At 51.7% G+C, this 16,505-nt stretch overlaps 1 protein-coding gene across 2 annotated transcripts in view; it reads left to right on the top strand.

Moving 5' to 3' along the window:
- The window catches only part of FBXO21 (F-box protein 21), a 36,710-nt gene extending 34,040 nt beyond the window's left edge, over nucleotides 1-2,670 (top strand). For both annotated transcript variants that reach the window (XM_065905071.1, XM_065905072.1), the window contains exon 12: nucleotides 200-2,670. In XM_065905071.1, the coding sequence (XP_065761143.1) occupies nucleotides 200-387 (188 nt within the window). In that variant the 3' untranslated portion in view covers nucleotides 388-2,670. The remainder of the gene's footprint in view (nucleotides 1-199) is intronic.
- Nucleotides 2,671-16,505: the final 13,835 nt, after the last annotated feature.

Here is a 16,505-nt window from a genome sequence, read left to right as displayed (position 1 = left end):
CCTGCCTCCATCCTCCTGTGCCCCAACCCCCCCCGCCTTCTACCTCTTCCCTCCCAACTTCCAAAAACATCTTGTTTCTTCCCAACCGCCCCCCCACCTCAAAAATGCACTCAGAGATTTCTCCAGAGGCTCTCTGGATAAAAGATGCTGCAGGAAAACCAGTTTTAATGAGAATGTCCGTGTGCCTCTCTGCCAACAGAGAACTTGGAGTATAATGTGGAGCCTCAGGAGATCTTCCACCCCGACGTTGGCCGCTACTTCTCAGAGTTCACGGGCACTCACTACATCCCGAACGCAGAGCTGGAGATCCGGTACCCAGAGGACCTGGAGTCTGTGTATGAGACGGTGCAGAACATTTACAGTGCGAAGAAAGAGAACGTGGAGTAACGTCTCGGGGGACATCGGACCTTTGCTGCTGCTGCTCTTTTCCAAGACGATGGGGTTCGGGGTGGAGACGTCCCCTTGGATCCCTCTGGACTCACACCACCGGGAAGGCCACTCAACCGGTCGTGCTGGTTGCCTCCTACCAAGTGGAAATCACGTGTGCTCTCTCCGCCAGCTGCAAAGACAATGTTGCTCTCCGCCTACACTAGTGATTCATTTGAAAGGCACTGTCTCAGTGGCATGGCTTGTATGCTTGTCCTGTGGTGACAGTTTGTGACATGCTGTCTTCATGACGTCTCACCGTTGACACTTACAACCGTTCTTTTTCCTCACACCCCCCTCCCCACCCCGCATCGCGTCTGTCTACATCGTCTCAGAGTGTTTCGCTTGCTGGATGGGTGGGGTTGTCCATTTGCAGTCGTTTCACTCTGATCTCTCTGTGAACCGTGTGCGCTCCTCAGTCAGGATGGTCTGTCTTTTTACCCAGGGCTGAAGCTCTAAGTGATCTTGGCCACATAGTGGATCTGGAGTCATTAACAAACTAACAGTAATCAGAATCATTCAAATTTTTTTTCCCCAATTTTTGAAACAGATTTCCGGCATTTTATCTTTTTCTTTATATGAATTGAGCGCGTGACACAGTTTTGCTTTCCCAGATTCATCTCTTGGATTTACGCTCATTTAAGAATCATTAGGTTTTTTTATTTTATTACATAAAATTATTTGAAAAAATGCATAGTAATAATCTTTGTGAATGGGTTTTCCCACTTTCATCTACTATTCCTCCCTTAAAAATAAGTGGGTTTTTTTTAATCTATTCCAGTATCATGAGTAGATCTTAAATCAGCAATGAGTTCTCTTTGTAGTAGGAAAATACTGCTGTTAAAATGTCTGCTTTTTAGAAACCGTGCTCCGTGGTCTCCAAAGACCTGAAATTGAGGTTTTACTTTTATAACCAGAAACAAGAAGAAATAATGAAGCTTAGAAATTAAAAAGGGAAGGGGAGGTCTCATGCTCCCTGTTCTCCCTTAGAATCATTTCAAGACCTTCTTGAATGTGGCAGGGTAGAAGTAAGTGAAATATCTCCAGTTTGAGAGCATGAGCTCAGTGGGAAAGGAGACAGCGTGGCCAGCATTCTCGAGTCACCGTTGCCATGACAGCACCAGGAAGAAGTCTGTGCTCAGGCCCCCGGGAGTCCGGCTTCATGCCCAGATGCTGCTGGCACCCATCTTTTCCACGTTCATGGTACCCAAGCAGGAAGGTTCCTTGTCCTAACGCAGCTCTGGACTCCCACCCTTCTCCACCCACCCCTTCTCCAGTGGGCCAGCCTTGTACTTAACCTGTAGTAGGTAACTTCTGAAGTTAGGACCTAGTTACTCTGCTCTCTTAAGTTGAAAAGATTTCCAGTCGCTCTAGTGAATAAAGCTCTGGGGGCCGTGATCCAGCCATGCCTCGCCGCCCGTCTGTCCCTTTGCATGCAGTATTTCCACACTACGTTTGGTGACCGCCTCTCGTTTACCCTTCGGAAACCCTAGTATGACTGAGGTTTGGAGAAGCCACCTGAGACCACTTCCCAGCTAGTGACAGTTCCTGAGCAGTTACTAGAAAGAGATGGGGATTTGGCTAACCAGCTCCTTCCCGCCCCAATTAGCTCTGGTCCAGGGCCCATGTTCCTCATGGTCCAATCCAGAGTTAGATGGTCTGGACGCGCATTGGAAATCGTGACCACTCAACACCCAGCCTACCCAAGGTTGGGGGCGTTTTACACTACTCTCATTTAAAGGTTAAAATTAGATACTATGGCATTAATATTAATGAGATGCATTACTAAGAATCTGTGGCGCATGCTGAGAGTTAAAATTGTTGGTTTTCTGGTTTGATTTCCTTTTTTTCTTAGAGTAACATCGAAGCCAAGAAAGATGGTTTTACCTTTATTGACCCGATGTAAATATGTATCTAGACTGTTTCTAAATGTGTTTCTTCATGAATGCTTCATTTGGCTCCAGGAAGCCTGTGTCACCTGTGTAAGTTGGTCTTTGGGCACTTTATATTTTTCTAAAAACGTGTTTTGGATCCTGTACTCTAATAAATCATAAGTTTCTTTTTAAAATTTTTCCAAATGTTTTCTCCACTTCAAAAAAAAAAAGCCCTGTTATAAAAGTAGAACTTTCACAATGTTGAAATACTCACTCTTTGGATATAGTAACTTCTTTTCTCTTCCAATGAATGCCAAGATTTTTTGTACAATAATTAATAAATGGAACTTATCCAGAGAAACCACACAAATGGCTTGCTGGGTTTCGTTCCAGGTAGACAGCCCAGCCATGACAACAGCAGAGTCTTGCTTGGTTCTCATTGATTGAAATGGGCGAGAATTGACCCTCCTGCCTTTTTCTAACGTCCACGAGTAAACAGAGTACCTTTATACTGTGATTTCCCTGCCAAACATTAACCTTATGAGCTGGCTGGTCACCTTGAGAGTGGTTGTAATGCAAGGACTGCAGCTTTTTAATGACACCGAGTCACGTGTCTTGAAGCAAGAGCTGTGAACACCTTGTGAGGGAAACCCAGGTTCTCGGGGTGTCGTTGATGCTGACCCCACAGCTGCACACCCACGGCACGTCCACAGCGTGGCACTGAGCACCGTGTTCCCCCTCTGGTCACACGCCTGCTGTCACACTCGTCGCTGTTGAGCAGCCCCCAGTCTCACACACTCGGAGCCTTTCACATGCTGTTGTTCATTGTGACTCCCCAGGAGGGGAGTGTAGTGGTGTCTTCCCAACTGCTCAGGCCCTAGGGTGTTCCTGCCCTGAGACACTTGCATACTCATGGCAACCCTCCCTGCCCACCAGAGGCCCAAGGTTTGCAGGCGTGCTTTGGGAAACATTGTTTCAGCAAGGTGTCAGTTACACCCAAACCTAGTCCACGTCGTCAGCAGACCAGTCTGGCCAAGCGTCTCATTTGAAAACAGGATCCATCTAATCGCATTTTGAGAGGCTGACTTTGTGGCCTGTCTGCCGGAGTCTCACAGAAGACCTCCATTAGAAGTGACGTTCACACTGCAAAATCGTGTCATTTCAAAAACCTGTGTTAATACTCTCCCTCAATCAGCTTTACGTTTTCGAATATCCGCTTAAAGTCTCGTTTCTACTTTTAAAACGTCCGAGTCTTTCTTAATGTGTTAAACTGAGTCCTTTAGTGTCCTGGCTCTGGTCTGCTAGCCCCAGGCCCATCTGCTGTAGGGGAAAGTGGGGGATGTGTCTTTCCTTCCTCTGTGAAGCCGGACTGCCAGAAGCCTTTTCTGTGGGAAGTGTCTCATGGTCATAATGATCAAGCCATTGTTGCTCTTTGTGGTTTTTGTTTGGTTGGGGTTTTTTTTTTTTTTTTGAAGGGAAGGAGAGACTGTTCACCTAGAAGAAATGCAAAATTTGGTTCCGTGACAGTTTGGTTTTGGAGAAATCAACAGCTGTATTGCATGTATCACCTTGTATGATGTCAGGCCGGGCACCAGGCCCAACTGTCTATAACCCTCACAGCAGCCCTTTAGGACGTGGGCCAGGCGGTGAATGCATAAAGTCTCTGTCACATATTTTTCTTGGTTGGAAAAATGTAAGGAAAAAAAAGCATTCTTAGCTTGAGGGCCGTGAGGCTGCAGGCTGGATGGGGCCAGATGGCCGTGGGCTGTAGTTCGCTGACCCCTGCTGAGGCGTCGGCCCGCCGAGCTCCCCGGGCGGACCAATCCCAGGTGGAGAGCCCGGCCTCCGCGCTTCAGCTTCCCGCAGCCTTGCTGCCGACAACCGCAGCAGCTACCTCACAGACGTCTTGACCCTCTACCTTGCCGCACCCTTAACTTCCCACGTTTCAGTTCTGAAAATTTAGAGAGCCCTGAGAGAAAAGAACATTCCTTCGGTGAATAAAATTTATGTGCAAATACAGAAGAGATGTATTACTGCCATTTAGCAATGAGTGTATTAGGGTCATGCTAGTTCTGTAATAAACAGACCCAGAAATGTACAATGGCTTGAACACAGAACTTTCTTGGCTGACGTAACACGGGGCAGGAGGAGCGGGTTGGCGGGCGGCCCTCACGCCATCACCTAAGGACCCAGGGCCACCACACGTGGCTTCCCGAAACCCCCGGGCCCCCTGCCATCCAATGGGAGTGGGGAGCGTGGAGGGACTTGTCTGGAAGGGCCCTGGAACACAGGCCATGGGATGCAGGGCCCTTGAGCTGAGGCGGGCAGTGGCGCTCACTGCTTCCCGCTCCTTCCCGCAGGGAGGCCAGGACGGAGGTGGGGGGACAGAGGTGGCCAGCTGGTTGTCACTCTGGGTGTGCCCGTCCCCTGTAGGACCCGCTGCCACCCAAGGAGCTGGCCACTGCAGTCAGGTGGCTCAGTCCAGAATTGCCTTGCTGGCTCCTGGCCCAGCGCGACCACCAGCAGCGGGCGTTCCTGCTGGCCACGCTGCCACCTCGGACCCGTCGTCCCCGCGACAGATGGTCTCAGGGGGAGGAGTGCAGACCTCATGAGGTGAGTCACACCCAGAACTGCTGCCTCCATAGCCAGAACTCAGGTCACGACACAGCCTAATTCCAGAGGAGGCGGGCAGTGGCCGCTGTGGGGGGGTGGGGACAGTGAAGGGTGTGGGGTGCCCGCCTTATCTGTGCTTCTCACCCACTTCCTGCCCAGCTCTCGGTTCTCTCGGAGCTCAGCTGTCCTCCCCACCAGCCCACACCCCACTCCCAGTGCCCATTCACTGGTGAAGCAGGGACAAGACAACTGCAGTGGGAACTGCCACTTGGGAAAAGAATGAGACAGCAGGCCCTGGGCCCTGGATGATGGAATACTGCGGGGTAGGGGCTGAGGCCCCCTCCCTGCAGGGCGTGTGTCGGGGGTTTGTGGCGCCCTCTGGGAGGGACTTCCTCGTCCACTGCTCCCCGCGCCCCATCCTGCCTTCTGGGGCCTATCCTCTCTGGTCACTTCACTGGTGGGTGCTGGGGGTGCCCCCTTCCTGCAAGTCGTGTATTCTTCACAACTCCAGTCCAAGATGTCCATTTGTTTCTACAAGCTTTTGATACCTCCAGCAACAATTCCCTCAAAAACTTGGCAGGCTACCTGTGTCGGTCAGGTTCTTTTCCAGAAATCCACTTTCTTTCCTCGCTTCTCGGCCCAGTGCCTGTCCTCCTTCCTGACCTAGATGGCAGCCGCCTGACCCTGCTACTGGCCGGACCTGAGTCTCCCTGTAATGGGCAAGTGTCTAAGGGATCTTCGTGGCTCAAACTGATTTCCATCCTCTTCTTTTGCTGCGGTGTCCTGAAACAGTGCCGTTCCCAACAAAAGGAACCTGGGAGTTCTGACTCTTCTGTTTTGGGTCTAAACCAGCATGTTTCGGCCTGAGCATCCCTCTGGTACCTTGCTATCAGCTACAAAGAGCAACCAGCACCCTGTATTCAAGTGTCTTTGACGACTTCCCCTAGACCTGCTGCAGTGCCTGCGGCTCCACCTTGCAAGTTGTAAGCAGCAATTTAACCAAATATAACCCCCAGCACAGCGCTCCAACCTCCCAGGCACCCAGCTGCTGACACCGTATAGTGTGGGGTTTGGCACAGCAGTTCTTTCAAGTGTTGGTTTCTGGGGGGGGAGTTTCTTTGTTTTGGTTTTGGTTTTCAGTTCAAAGTGGGCTAATTTTTCCAGAGGAAGCTCTATTTCCTGTTTGGCTGTGGGGGGAAAAAAAAAAGACAAACTAAAGACAGTGATGTCAGTGTCTTCTGGGGAGTAGAAAGAGCTAAAGCACATTGTTTTGTGAACTTAGGAAAAGAAGTTGTACAGAAAAAAGAAAAATGTAGAGGGGAAGAGCCAGTTCATTCTAGACTCCTCATGTGGTTAGATCAAATTTCCATCTACTTCTAAAAATGACAGAATTCTTAATGGAAATGTTGGTATTTAAGTTGTTGAATCTGAGAGAAATTTGAGAGCACTTTGAGAGTTCTGAGGTTTTCCCTGTTTGCAGAACACCACTGTCTTCTCACGGTGGTAAAGGTCTTTCATCATCTACCATCACGATGGTCGTTCCTGGCTGTTCCTTCACGGATGGCTTTTCCCTCTGTGTCTCTTGCCTGTCTCCACCCCAGTGCTTCTCATCCTTGTTTTCCCAATAATTCCTCCCCGCCCCACTCCAGGACCCTTTCTACTTAATTTTTTCCTAATCACCCTAACCCCATAAAATAGTTTTAACCTCTTTTTGAAAAATTGAGGTGAAATTCATAGAACATAAAATTCAGCACTTTATTTCAATGTTTTAAATTTATTTTTTATCTTTTGGCCATGCCACACAGCATGTGGGATCTTAATTCCCCAACCTGGGATCAAACCCACACACCCTGCACTGGAAGCATAAAGTCTTAACCACTAGACCGCCAGGGCAGTCCCTCAACATTTTGAAGTATATGGTCAGTGGCATTTAGCACATTCACAATATTGGGCAGCCACCACCTTTATCTAGAGTAAACATTTGACTGCCTCAAAACAAAACCTGACCCTGTGAAACAACCACTCCCTATTTCTCCTCCCTGTCCCCCACCACCCTAGTCTGCTTTCTCTTTCTATGGGCTTGTCTACTCTAGACATTTCATATAAGGGGAATCAAATAATGGACCTTTGGGGACTGGTTTATTTCACGTAGCATCATGTTTTCAAAGTCCACCTACTCTGTAGCATGAAGCAGTATTCCTTTCTATGGCCAAGTAATATTTATGCATAGACCACACTTTGTTTATTCATTCATCTGATGCTGGACATTTGGGTTGTTTTCACCTTTTAACCCTTGTGAATAGAGCCGCTGCAAACTGCTGTGAAATTTTAATACCAGACTGTATATCCACTGAGGTGTCGTATGTGTATCTGTCCTGTACACATCAGAAGTAATTGTTGTTTCACTCCCACCTGGGAGGCAGCACTGGGAAAAGCCCATCTGTCCCTTCCTACTTGACCACTGCTGTCTTGTCTTGGAGTGTCTTTTAGAGTGCCCACCTTTGTGCCAGGAGCTGTAGTGAATACAGAAGTAAATTTATGTCACCTGCAAGTGCCAAAATGTGTATTCCAGAGAACTTTCTTGATATGTATTGCATAATAGTCTTTGCTTAGTATATTGACTTGACCCCAGAATCTCCTGGTGGCTCAGACAGTAAAGAATCTGCCTGTAGTACAGGAGATGGGGATTCAATCCCTAGGCCAGGAAGATCCCCTAGAGAAAGGAATGGCAACCTGCTCCAGCATTCTTGCCTGGAGAATCCCAGTGAACCAGAGGAACCTGGCAGACAACAGTCCATGGGGTCACAAAGAGTCAGACATGACTGAGCAACTAACACTTTAACCAGTGTCTCTTAGAACCTGTTCCTTTAAAAAAAATAATAAACCACTAGAGTTATTTGCTTCTTATAAAAGTAAGATTTTTTTTTAAGTGTAGTTATAAAGCTTTCTGAGTAATGGCTGCCTTTGTTCGAGACTGTGTCCTAAATTGCCTCCTCAGAGAATTTGAAAACTAAAGGACCCCTGAAGAATCAGCTGTCAGAACCCTGGTTCCTGGTATTTTACAGAGAGAAGTAATGAGGCCCACTGAGGTTCAAGTGACTTGCTCTGGTGTGGGTCTTGGAGCAGGGACTAGAGCCTGGACTTTCGGACTTGACCTCAGAAACTACCATACTAGTAATACCATCCCTCATTATTTGAGATTCAGAACCTTGTTATTTCTTCACCGACTGTGCTGTGACAACCCACCTGGCCGCCTTCAGTCACTCTATTTCACTCGCATTGACCCTTGTTGAGGGAAAATGAGGACGTGTTATTGTCCCTCCCCATCCCAGCGATGTGTGCTCTTGAAGTTGGGGATACCCTATTCCAAGGCGGCAGAGACTTGCAAGGAAGCCGCTTTTCACTCCTCCCAACCTTTTTGAGGTATATAACAGGTATGCTAAAAACTGCACATAATTCACATGCACAATTTGCTGAGTTTGGATATATGCATCCACTTGTGTTCCCATCACCACAGTTCCTGTGATAAACAGACCCATCATTTCCAAAAGTTTCCCTGTATCCCTCTGGGCTTCGGGGTTTTCGTTCCCCAAAACTTCAGCTTTGCCCATGTGCATGTTACTGAACCAAATCATCGCTCGCTCATGCGCAGTAAAGCCCATCTACTGCCACCAGGTGGTGGTGAAGGGAAGTGCAGCGTTTATTGTAGGCGCCAAGCAAGGACTTCCAGGAATACTACTGCCCCCAAACCCCAAACTCTCTGATAGGGTTCAAGACAGCATTTTTGAAGGCCAAGTGACACAGGGGCATCCCAGGGTCTGTGATCAGCTCGTGCACAGTTCTCTGATTGGGTGATGGTGAGGTAATGGGGTAATGTCACAGGTGTTAACTGTCCATCCCTAGACACCTGTAGGTCTGGGGGGCTCCTTGTTCATGGTCATGATGTAGTTAATTAAAATGTTCCATTTGGTGGGAGTTTTAGGAGGTGGGGCCTCTGGGAGGTGTTTAGGTTATGAGGGTGAAGCCCTCGTGATAGAATTAGCGCCCTTATGAAAAGGGACCTCAGACTGTTCCCTCACCCCCTCCATCATATGAGGACACAGCTAGAAGCTTGCCACCTCAGAACCAGGACGCATGCTCTTCACCAGACACCAAATCTGCCGGCACCTTGGCTTCCTCATTTCCAGAACAGTAAGTGTTTGTTGTTGAAGCCACCCAGTCTGTTGGTGTTTTTGCTAAAGCAGCCCAAACTAAAATAACAGCTCTCCCAGAAACAGAAAAAAGGCAACCCTCCCATTAAAGATGTTGACGGCTTTCAGTGACGTTCCCTGTGAGAAAGTTTCAACGAACAGGTGGATGAAGTTGGTGAATGAAGGTCAGAAAGGTAGCCTCAGGGCACACACTGTGTGACCTCCTGGCAAGTGTGATTTCCTTGTGCGTTCAACATCTTTTGCCTTTTGAGGGATTAGCAGCTGCCAGCCAAAGATGTTCAGAGGCCCGCCTGTTGAGTCCTTGGTTTCTCAAGATGGTGACTTGGTTACACGTTTATATGGGTATGTTATGTATCAACAGCTAAATTTCCTCCTTGCGTATTAAGTCTTCCATGTAACTTTTCTCTCAATTAGAAATCATCCAAGCACCATTTATCATGGGTTGCTGATTCTGGTTTGCTTTGCCCACTGCTTGGAGCTTGAGGGTGGGGGTGAGCGGGGGACAGAGGGCTGGCTCCGGGGCTGAGGTGCACATGTCTGACGTGTGAAGCTCTGGATCCCCACAGTGAGCCCCACTGGAGGGAGGGGAGGCAGAAGCCTCCCTCCCAGCAGCATCGTCCTGCGGTAATAGAGGCAAACAGGTGGTTCTGGGGTGAGGGGGGCTGAGGCGTATGTTTTGTAGTTTGCTCTGAGAGTGACAGATTCTGCTAAGTGTCACTGTCTGGGCGAGGTGCATCCAGCATGTCACCCCCAGTCAGGAGGCACAGCTCCCCAAGGCCAACTGTACCCCTAGCCTTAGAAGCGCACTAAGCTCCAGCTCTGTGTGACCTGCCAGGAGAAGACACAGAGCAGGCGCGCGGAGACAGTCAGGACAGGGCGGCCACCACGCAGGATGGCCCCGGGATCCTGCCAGCTGGTCGCACACCCCAGGCTCCGCTGTCCTCTCCGAGTAACTCGTGTTCCCACAGAGAGAGAGAGAGTGGTAATTTTCCATTTTCCTTCCCTGGGTGACTCAGAAGAAAGCAAAATCTGTTCCCGGCTTGTTTTACTACTCCTGTCATTTCTCTTGCTGAGCAGCGCAGATTGAAGGCCGAGGGAGACTTCACACCCACTCCACCTCCTGATCCGTCCTCTCTGCGATCTGCCCTCCTCTCCACCTCGCATCTGCCGGGGCCCTGCTTGTTTGCCTGGAGACACTGCCTCTCTGTGGTCCTTTCATTTTAAATGAAAGTACCCCTCCCTTAGCAGTCCAGGAATGGGCAGGTCTCGGGGGTGAGGTTTCAGCCACACATCCCTGCCTTGTGGAACCTGCCACAATTCCACAAGAACACAACAGGCTGGGAAAAGTCACAGGAGAGGGGCGGTAGCTTCCAAAAACGCTTTCTTTGGGGTCATGTTTGCTGAGCAAATCTGGCCTTCCTTGGCTCCAGTAAGTGACTCAGGGAACCAGCACTCAGTTCCTTGTCCCCACAGCCCCAAGGACCAGGACAGACGTCTCCCTGGGGCGTAGAACCATCCGGGCTTTGGGAGTGCCCTGCCATCTCCCCATCGGTGGCTATGGGAGGCACGAGGAGGAGACAGTGGTCTCACGGGATGAATCAGAGAGGTCTTAGGAGAGAAACCAGCCATGTGGTGTCCCACCCTGTGTCAGGGAAGTGCAGACAAGGAAGTGAGGACTGCCTCTCATCTCAGGAGGGGTCTGCTGGGTCCTGATTGTTGGATGAAGGGCTCACCGCTTCTTTTGGTCACGTTTCAACCTTCATCAGGTCAGAAATGGAGTGAGGAACCCCCTTGATAACTGGAACCCACCAGACTGGTGGGGCCTGGAAGAGACCCTGGAGCTCATGTCACTGTGCTTTCTCTGCTCCGCTCTCCCTCCTGGAGCCGGCAGGAGGTGCTGGCCCTGCAGTGAGTTCAGCCAAGCGTGGTGTCCCTCGCAGATGTGAAAAAATGTGGGAAATATCTGGATCAAGTCCCCAGATGGAGCCTCACCACGCTGGGTGGATTGCTCCGTAATGCCTGTGGGGCTGGGGATGAAGGGAGCAGATGGAGACCAGCATCATCTGATCCTCCTGGACACCTGCTCCTGCGAGGTCATCGCCAAGCCTCAGTGTCTATTGAGGGGGACAGTCACACAGCCTAACAACAGAACAGTACGGATCCCTAGAGGATCTGAGCCAAAGAGGACACCCAGAGGTCTGTGAGGAGATCAAGGAAAAGACCTGAGTGTTCCCAGCCTTAGCACATCTCAGAGATCAGTTGGTCTTGTGGGGTGAGGGCTGGGGGGCTGCCTCATCCAGGAGGCTGATGATGCCCCCCAACTTGATGGGGCCAAGAGGAGAAGACGGGGGACTGTGCCTTCAGAAAAGCCGCATCATTTAGTCCTCGTCTACTCTGCAGCATGGATGCTGTTACTACCAACCCACTCTACAGATGAAGAAACTGAGGCTCAGTGACAGGCCACTGCAGATCTCAGAGGGGGAAAAAACCACATGGTGGAGGAGGATGGCTTCCCCAGCAGACAGAGTAGAGCTCATTTTCCATTGGTTACAGGTTCAGAGAGGCTGGGAGCCCCGCAATGGTGTCTGATTCCCCCCAGGCCCTAGGGGGCAGCAGAGTGTCATAACTGACCTTGCTTTGCAGTGGACCAGACTCAAGTTCCAGAGAAGCTTCTGTTACTACCTAGCATGGGCTGGTTATTTAGCCTGCAGCAGGGTCTCCGTTTCCCCTGGGCTGGCAGAGAGACGAGGACCTCCATGGAGCGTGCTACTCATCTTCCCGTCAGGATCAGCAGACCCTCAGGGACTCACCTGGCTGCAAGACTCGGTGTTTAAGGTCTAGCCATCTTCACTTTGGGCTTCCCAGGTGGCGCGAGTTAAAAAGGAATCCACCTGCCAATGCAGGGAGATGCAGGAGACGCAGGTTCGATCCCCTGGGGAGGGAAGATCCCCTGGAGTAGGAAAGGGCTACCCACTCCAGTATTCTTGTCTGGAAAATCCCACAGACAGAGAGGCCTGGCGGGCTACAGTCCGTGGGGTCACAATGAGCCGGACACACCTGAGCAGCCGCATTAGTAGGAGCACTTTCACAGCACCCCAGCGCCCTCGCGATGGTGAGTGTCCGGGTCCCCAGAGGCAAAGACACACAAAGTGAACTCCTCTTGGTCACATGGCCAGCAGGCTGGATTTGAACCAGGTCTTCCAGTGGCTCTGTAATAATCGCCACACTGTACCTGCCCCTGAAATCACTCACATGCAGCTCCACACACAGAACACACCCTCTGTTTGCTGCTAGAACTGAAGGGCTTCGTGCAAGTTCAGTCGCTGGAAGTGATCACTGCTGATGTAACGACATTGTCTGCAAGGTTCCCGGGGGAGGGAGGGGGCGGGGTGCGCCCACCCCTGAGACGGTCGAACATCCTGCGTACAAGAAAGAAGTACTTAACCAGCACCCCCGGCAGGCTGCAAGTTTCTAAGTGATTTATAAAAAGCCTGCTCAAGTCTAGAGACTTCTAACAGGCAGAGGTGTGTTCTCCAGACTAAGAATAGCTGCCCAGGCCTGACGGGAGATGTTTTCTGATGACGTCAGAGCAGAGCAGCAGCATCTTGGGGGGCGGGGGGTGGGTAACAGCTGCCGGAACAGCCTCACTGCCCACCCCTGCCACCTCCCAGAGTGATGCGCTGAGCCTTGGGAATTCAATGAAGGTGTTGGAACAGGGCCAGGTGATTCCCAAGGTGGGATTTGTTCTTGACTTTTGAATGTCAAGAAGCCGATCTAACCTGTCACTTTCCCACCTCACCACCCCACTGCTGGCTGCACGCTGGCCACCTGACCAGTGGACTAGGGATGGACAGCAGAGGTCAGCAGGGGAGAGGCGGGCGGTGCCTGGCCCCTTTGGATTTAGATGCTTCCTGGGCAGCAAGAGGGCTTAGGGGCCTCCATCCTGCCACCCCCCCCCCCCGCCCCGCCTCAGGGGTGATACCTGAGGGGCCTCTAACACGTGCAGACCCCAGGCCCCCAGCACAGTCCACTGCTGGGGGATTCTCATTCACACCCGAGTGTGGGAACTCCTGCTGTTTAAGGAAAGGAGGACTCCAGTCCAGAACTTGCTCCAAGCCCCAGCAGGTAACCGCTGACTTTTTCTGAAGTTCATAAATTCTGGGTAGAGAGAAAGTACAAAGATTAAATCAAACTGAGGTTAAACTATGGCTCCCCGCCAGGAGCTGTGAGCTTTCAGTGGAAGTACTAGAGGGGAGGAGAGAGAAAAGGGAAGTTTCAACTTAAAATATACTCTTGAAAACTATGTCTTGCCGGCACTCCTGTACGGTATGTTACTGGACGTTTGCATGTATACATTTCGCATATTTACCGCACCAGGCCATGTGCATGAAACTGTAAGGTTCATACTTTATGTCCACTGGGGGATCTTTGGGGGTTATTGTGACTGCATGTGTTGTTGACCTTGCACCCTGGCTCCCCAAAACTTAGCCCCCACCCCAAGCCTCAGTTTCCCCCTTTCTAAGGTTCAGTTTTTGTCTTCTGACAACTAAGAGGGGCTGGAGAAACCATCTTTTAAAAACTCATTGCACCTGACCCTCAGAGAGCCCCAAGCATTCACCCTCGGCCTTCAAGGAGGGGCAAAGGGTGAGTCAGTCTTTTTAAAAAACAAAGAAAACACTGAAGCCAGAGAGGACTTGCCCAAGGGCACCCTGAAGTTCTCCCCAAGTTCCTGAGGCGTCCCTAACCAGAATTGTCCCTACAGAGAGCGGCTCTCCCTGGGAGGCCCCAGATGTTCCCTGGGTTTAAAGAGGCGGAGGTTAGGTGACTGGCCCTGAAGAAGGGCTAACACAGTGCCACCTGTGAGCTGTCCCTGGGTGCACTGGTGTTACAGCTCTCAAGGCTCTCATCTCTGGACATGGAGTTACTGAGCTGCGTCTTTCCGCACAGCTGCCAAGCGACAGGTCTCAGCCGAAGGTCATGCTACCAGGACTCTCCAAGAAAACACCGTGCGCCAGGTGGCCCAGGAGTCACACCGCCCCATCCATGTGCTTCATCGTACTCCACCCTTTATAAAAACACCAACACCTGGGCACCCCCGCCCCCACCCCAGGGATGCTGACTGCAGGCTATAACCTCCCCAGCTGCTTGTCACCACAGCCAGGATGGAGACAGTGCGCCTGGAGCTTGGTAATGTTTTGGAATCACCTGGGGGATTAAAATTCAGATCCCCACCCCCAGCCTGCTTTAATTGGGATCTGAGGTGTGGCTTGAGCATTGGGGGTTTTCAACACTTGCCACGTGGCTGGGTGAAGAACCCAGCCTCCCTTGTAGGAGATGTAGGTTCGATTCCTGGGTCAGGAAGATCCCCTGGAAGAGGAAATGGCTACCTACTTCAGTATTCTTGCCTGGGAAATCCCATGGACAGAGGAACCTGGCGGGCTACAGCCCACAGGATTGCAAAAGAGTCGGACACAACTAAGCAACTAAACACGCACGCACACTGGTGGTTCAGAGGTGCGGCCGCATCTGAGGACGCTGCTCCGGTTCATCCTGCACCTGGTCTCTTGGCTGCCCGATCCCCAGCAGCCAGGGCCGCCCTGCAGGTCCCAAGTCCTCCTCAGAGAGACTGTAGCCTCGCGCTGCTGTTTCTAAATCTATATCTCTGCATCTCAAGAAAATTCTGCTCTTGACTTTTGAATGTCAAGAAGACGATCTAAAGCAATGGGTCCTCTGCCTGCACCTTCCTGAAGAGGAAATAAAGGCTCAGTCTGTAGAGCGTGAAGACAGAGATGGGGGAGGGGGCTTCTGTTGTCAGCCAACCCCCCAGGTCTCACCCTAAGCCCCTGGAGGGTCCTGGCTCCTCAGCCCCGAGTGCACACAGCAGTATCTGAGCCCCCCGCGGGTTTCGGGGCAGCCCCAGTGCTGTCTGCCCTGGCCTCAGGGTGACCAAGTTCTCCCGGGAAGGATGGGTTTTTCCAGAAGCCTCTCTCCTGGACCCCCACCCAGCACTTACTCTCCGGTTCTGCTGACCGGCAAGCCCAGGGGCTCCATGGAGGTGAGTTCCCTGCTGTCGGCGCTGGCCGTCCCCTCCCCAGGATTCCCAGGCCTCCCCTCACTCTGTGACATCTGGAGGTTGGGCTTGAGGCCCGTGGTCCTCTCTGCACGCCCTCCCTCTTTGGGCCTTAGACCCCCGTGGCCTTGACCTCTCTGAGCTTCCTCCCTGGTGAAAATGAAAGTGTCGAGCTAGTCAATTCCCAGGGGCCTTTTGATCCCTCCTGGAGCTCCTCGCAACTTGGCTCCCTCTGTTGCGGCAGAAGGAGGAGGGGCTCCTTCTCCCGGCATTTCTTCACGCAGCAGCCCCTCATCCAGATCAGAACACTCAACCCTGCCCAGGATTTTCACCTGCCTCTACTACATGCAGCGAGGAACCCAGAGCACCTTTCTCTCCCAGCCATCCCTGACGCCACCCTGGAGTCCGTCAGGCAGAGGGGATGCCTCCTCTGCTTAAGGAGTCTCTAAAGGACAGCCGGGGAACCGCCTGTCTCTGCTTCACATCCACGTCGTTGTTCTCCACGAAGGGTAGAGCTGGATGCAGTTCCCGTCCCTGCTGTCCGCAGCCCGAGGACATTGCCGGGTGGACATCTGGGAAGCGTGCCCAGTCAGCGGGAGCGCCCAGGGTACTGCCAAGTCAGCACAGCCTGGGGAGGGGTGCGCAGGGTGGGGCACCTGGGCCCACCGCTCACCTCCACCTTCAACCCCGCCCGCCCCGGCCTGTCTCTGCCCTCCGTCTGGCCCAGATGGGAGGTACCTGCTCCATCCTGTCCCAAATCAGCCCCAAATTATCGACTGCGCCTGGCTCTGCACCCCAGCATGTATTTATCACCCTGCCTCCTGGGCACTCAGGCGGGTCTGGCTTGTACTTTCAGCCGCCCCAGGAGTGAGGGGATGGAGCGAGAGAGGGAAGGGATGTCTGTGCCTGCCCCCACGCCCTCCCCTTGGCTGAGGAGGTGCTAAGACGAGCCAGGTGGTAGGATCCCAGCCAGTGGTACTGCCCGGCTGGTCAAGTTCATGGTCGCCAAGGTGGCCTGCTCAGCATCCACCCCCAGTCCTGTCACCTCCTAGCCATGAAACACCCTTGCTGTGTCCTATTTATAGAGATGGGATTGTGGACGCATTATACAGATGAAGACATCAAGGTTCAGTGCTGCTAAGGAACCAACCCAAGGCCACACTCTACCTGGGGAGTGGCAGAGCCTGGATGCAACTCAGATCTGAATCTATCTCCTACAGGGCACCGTCATTCAAGGTTAGCTTCAAAGATTAAGGTGCCTTGGGTGAGAAAGGATTGTTTAAAAGATAATCAAAAGGACAACTTTAATTC

This window comes from Muntiacus reevesi, chromosome 13, assembly GCF_963930625.1.
Source record: "Muntiacus reevesi chromosome 13, mMunRee1.1, whole genome shotgun sequence".
Lineage (NCBI taxonomy): Eukaryota > Metazoa > Chordata > Mammalia > Artiodactyla > Cervidae > Muntiacus > Muntiacus reevesi.
The sequence above is the reverse complement of the archived record's forward strand: the minus strand, read 5'-3'. Positions and strand labels throughout refer to the sequence as shown.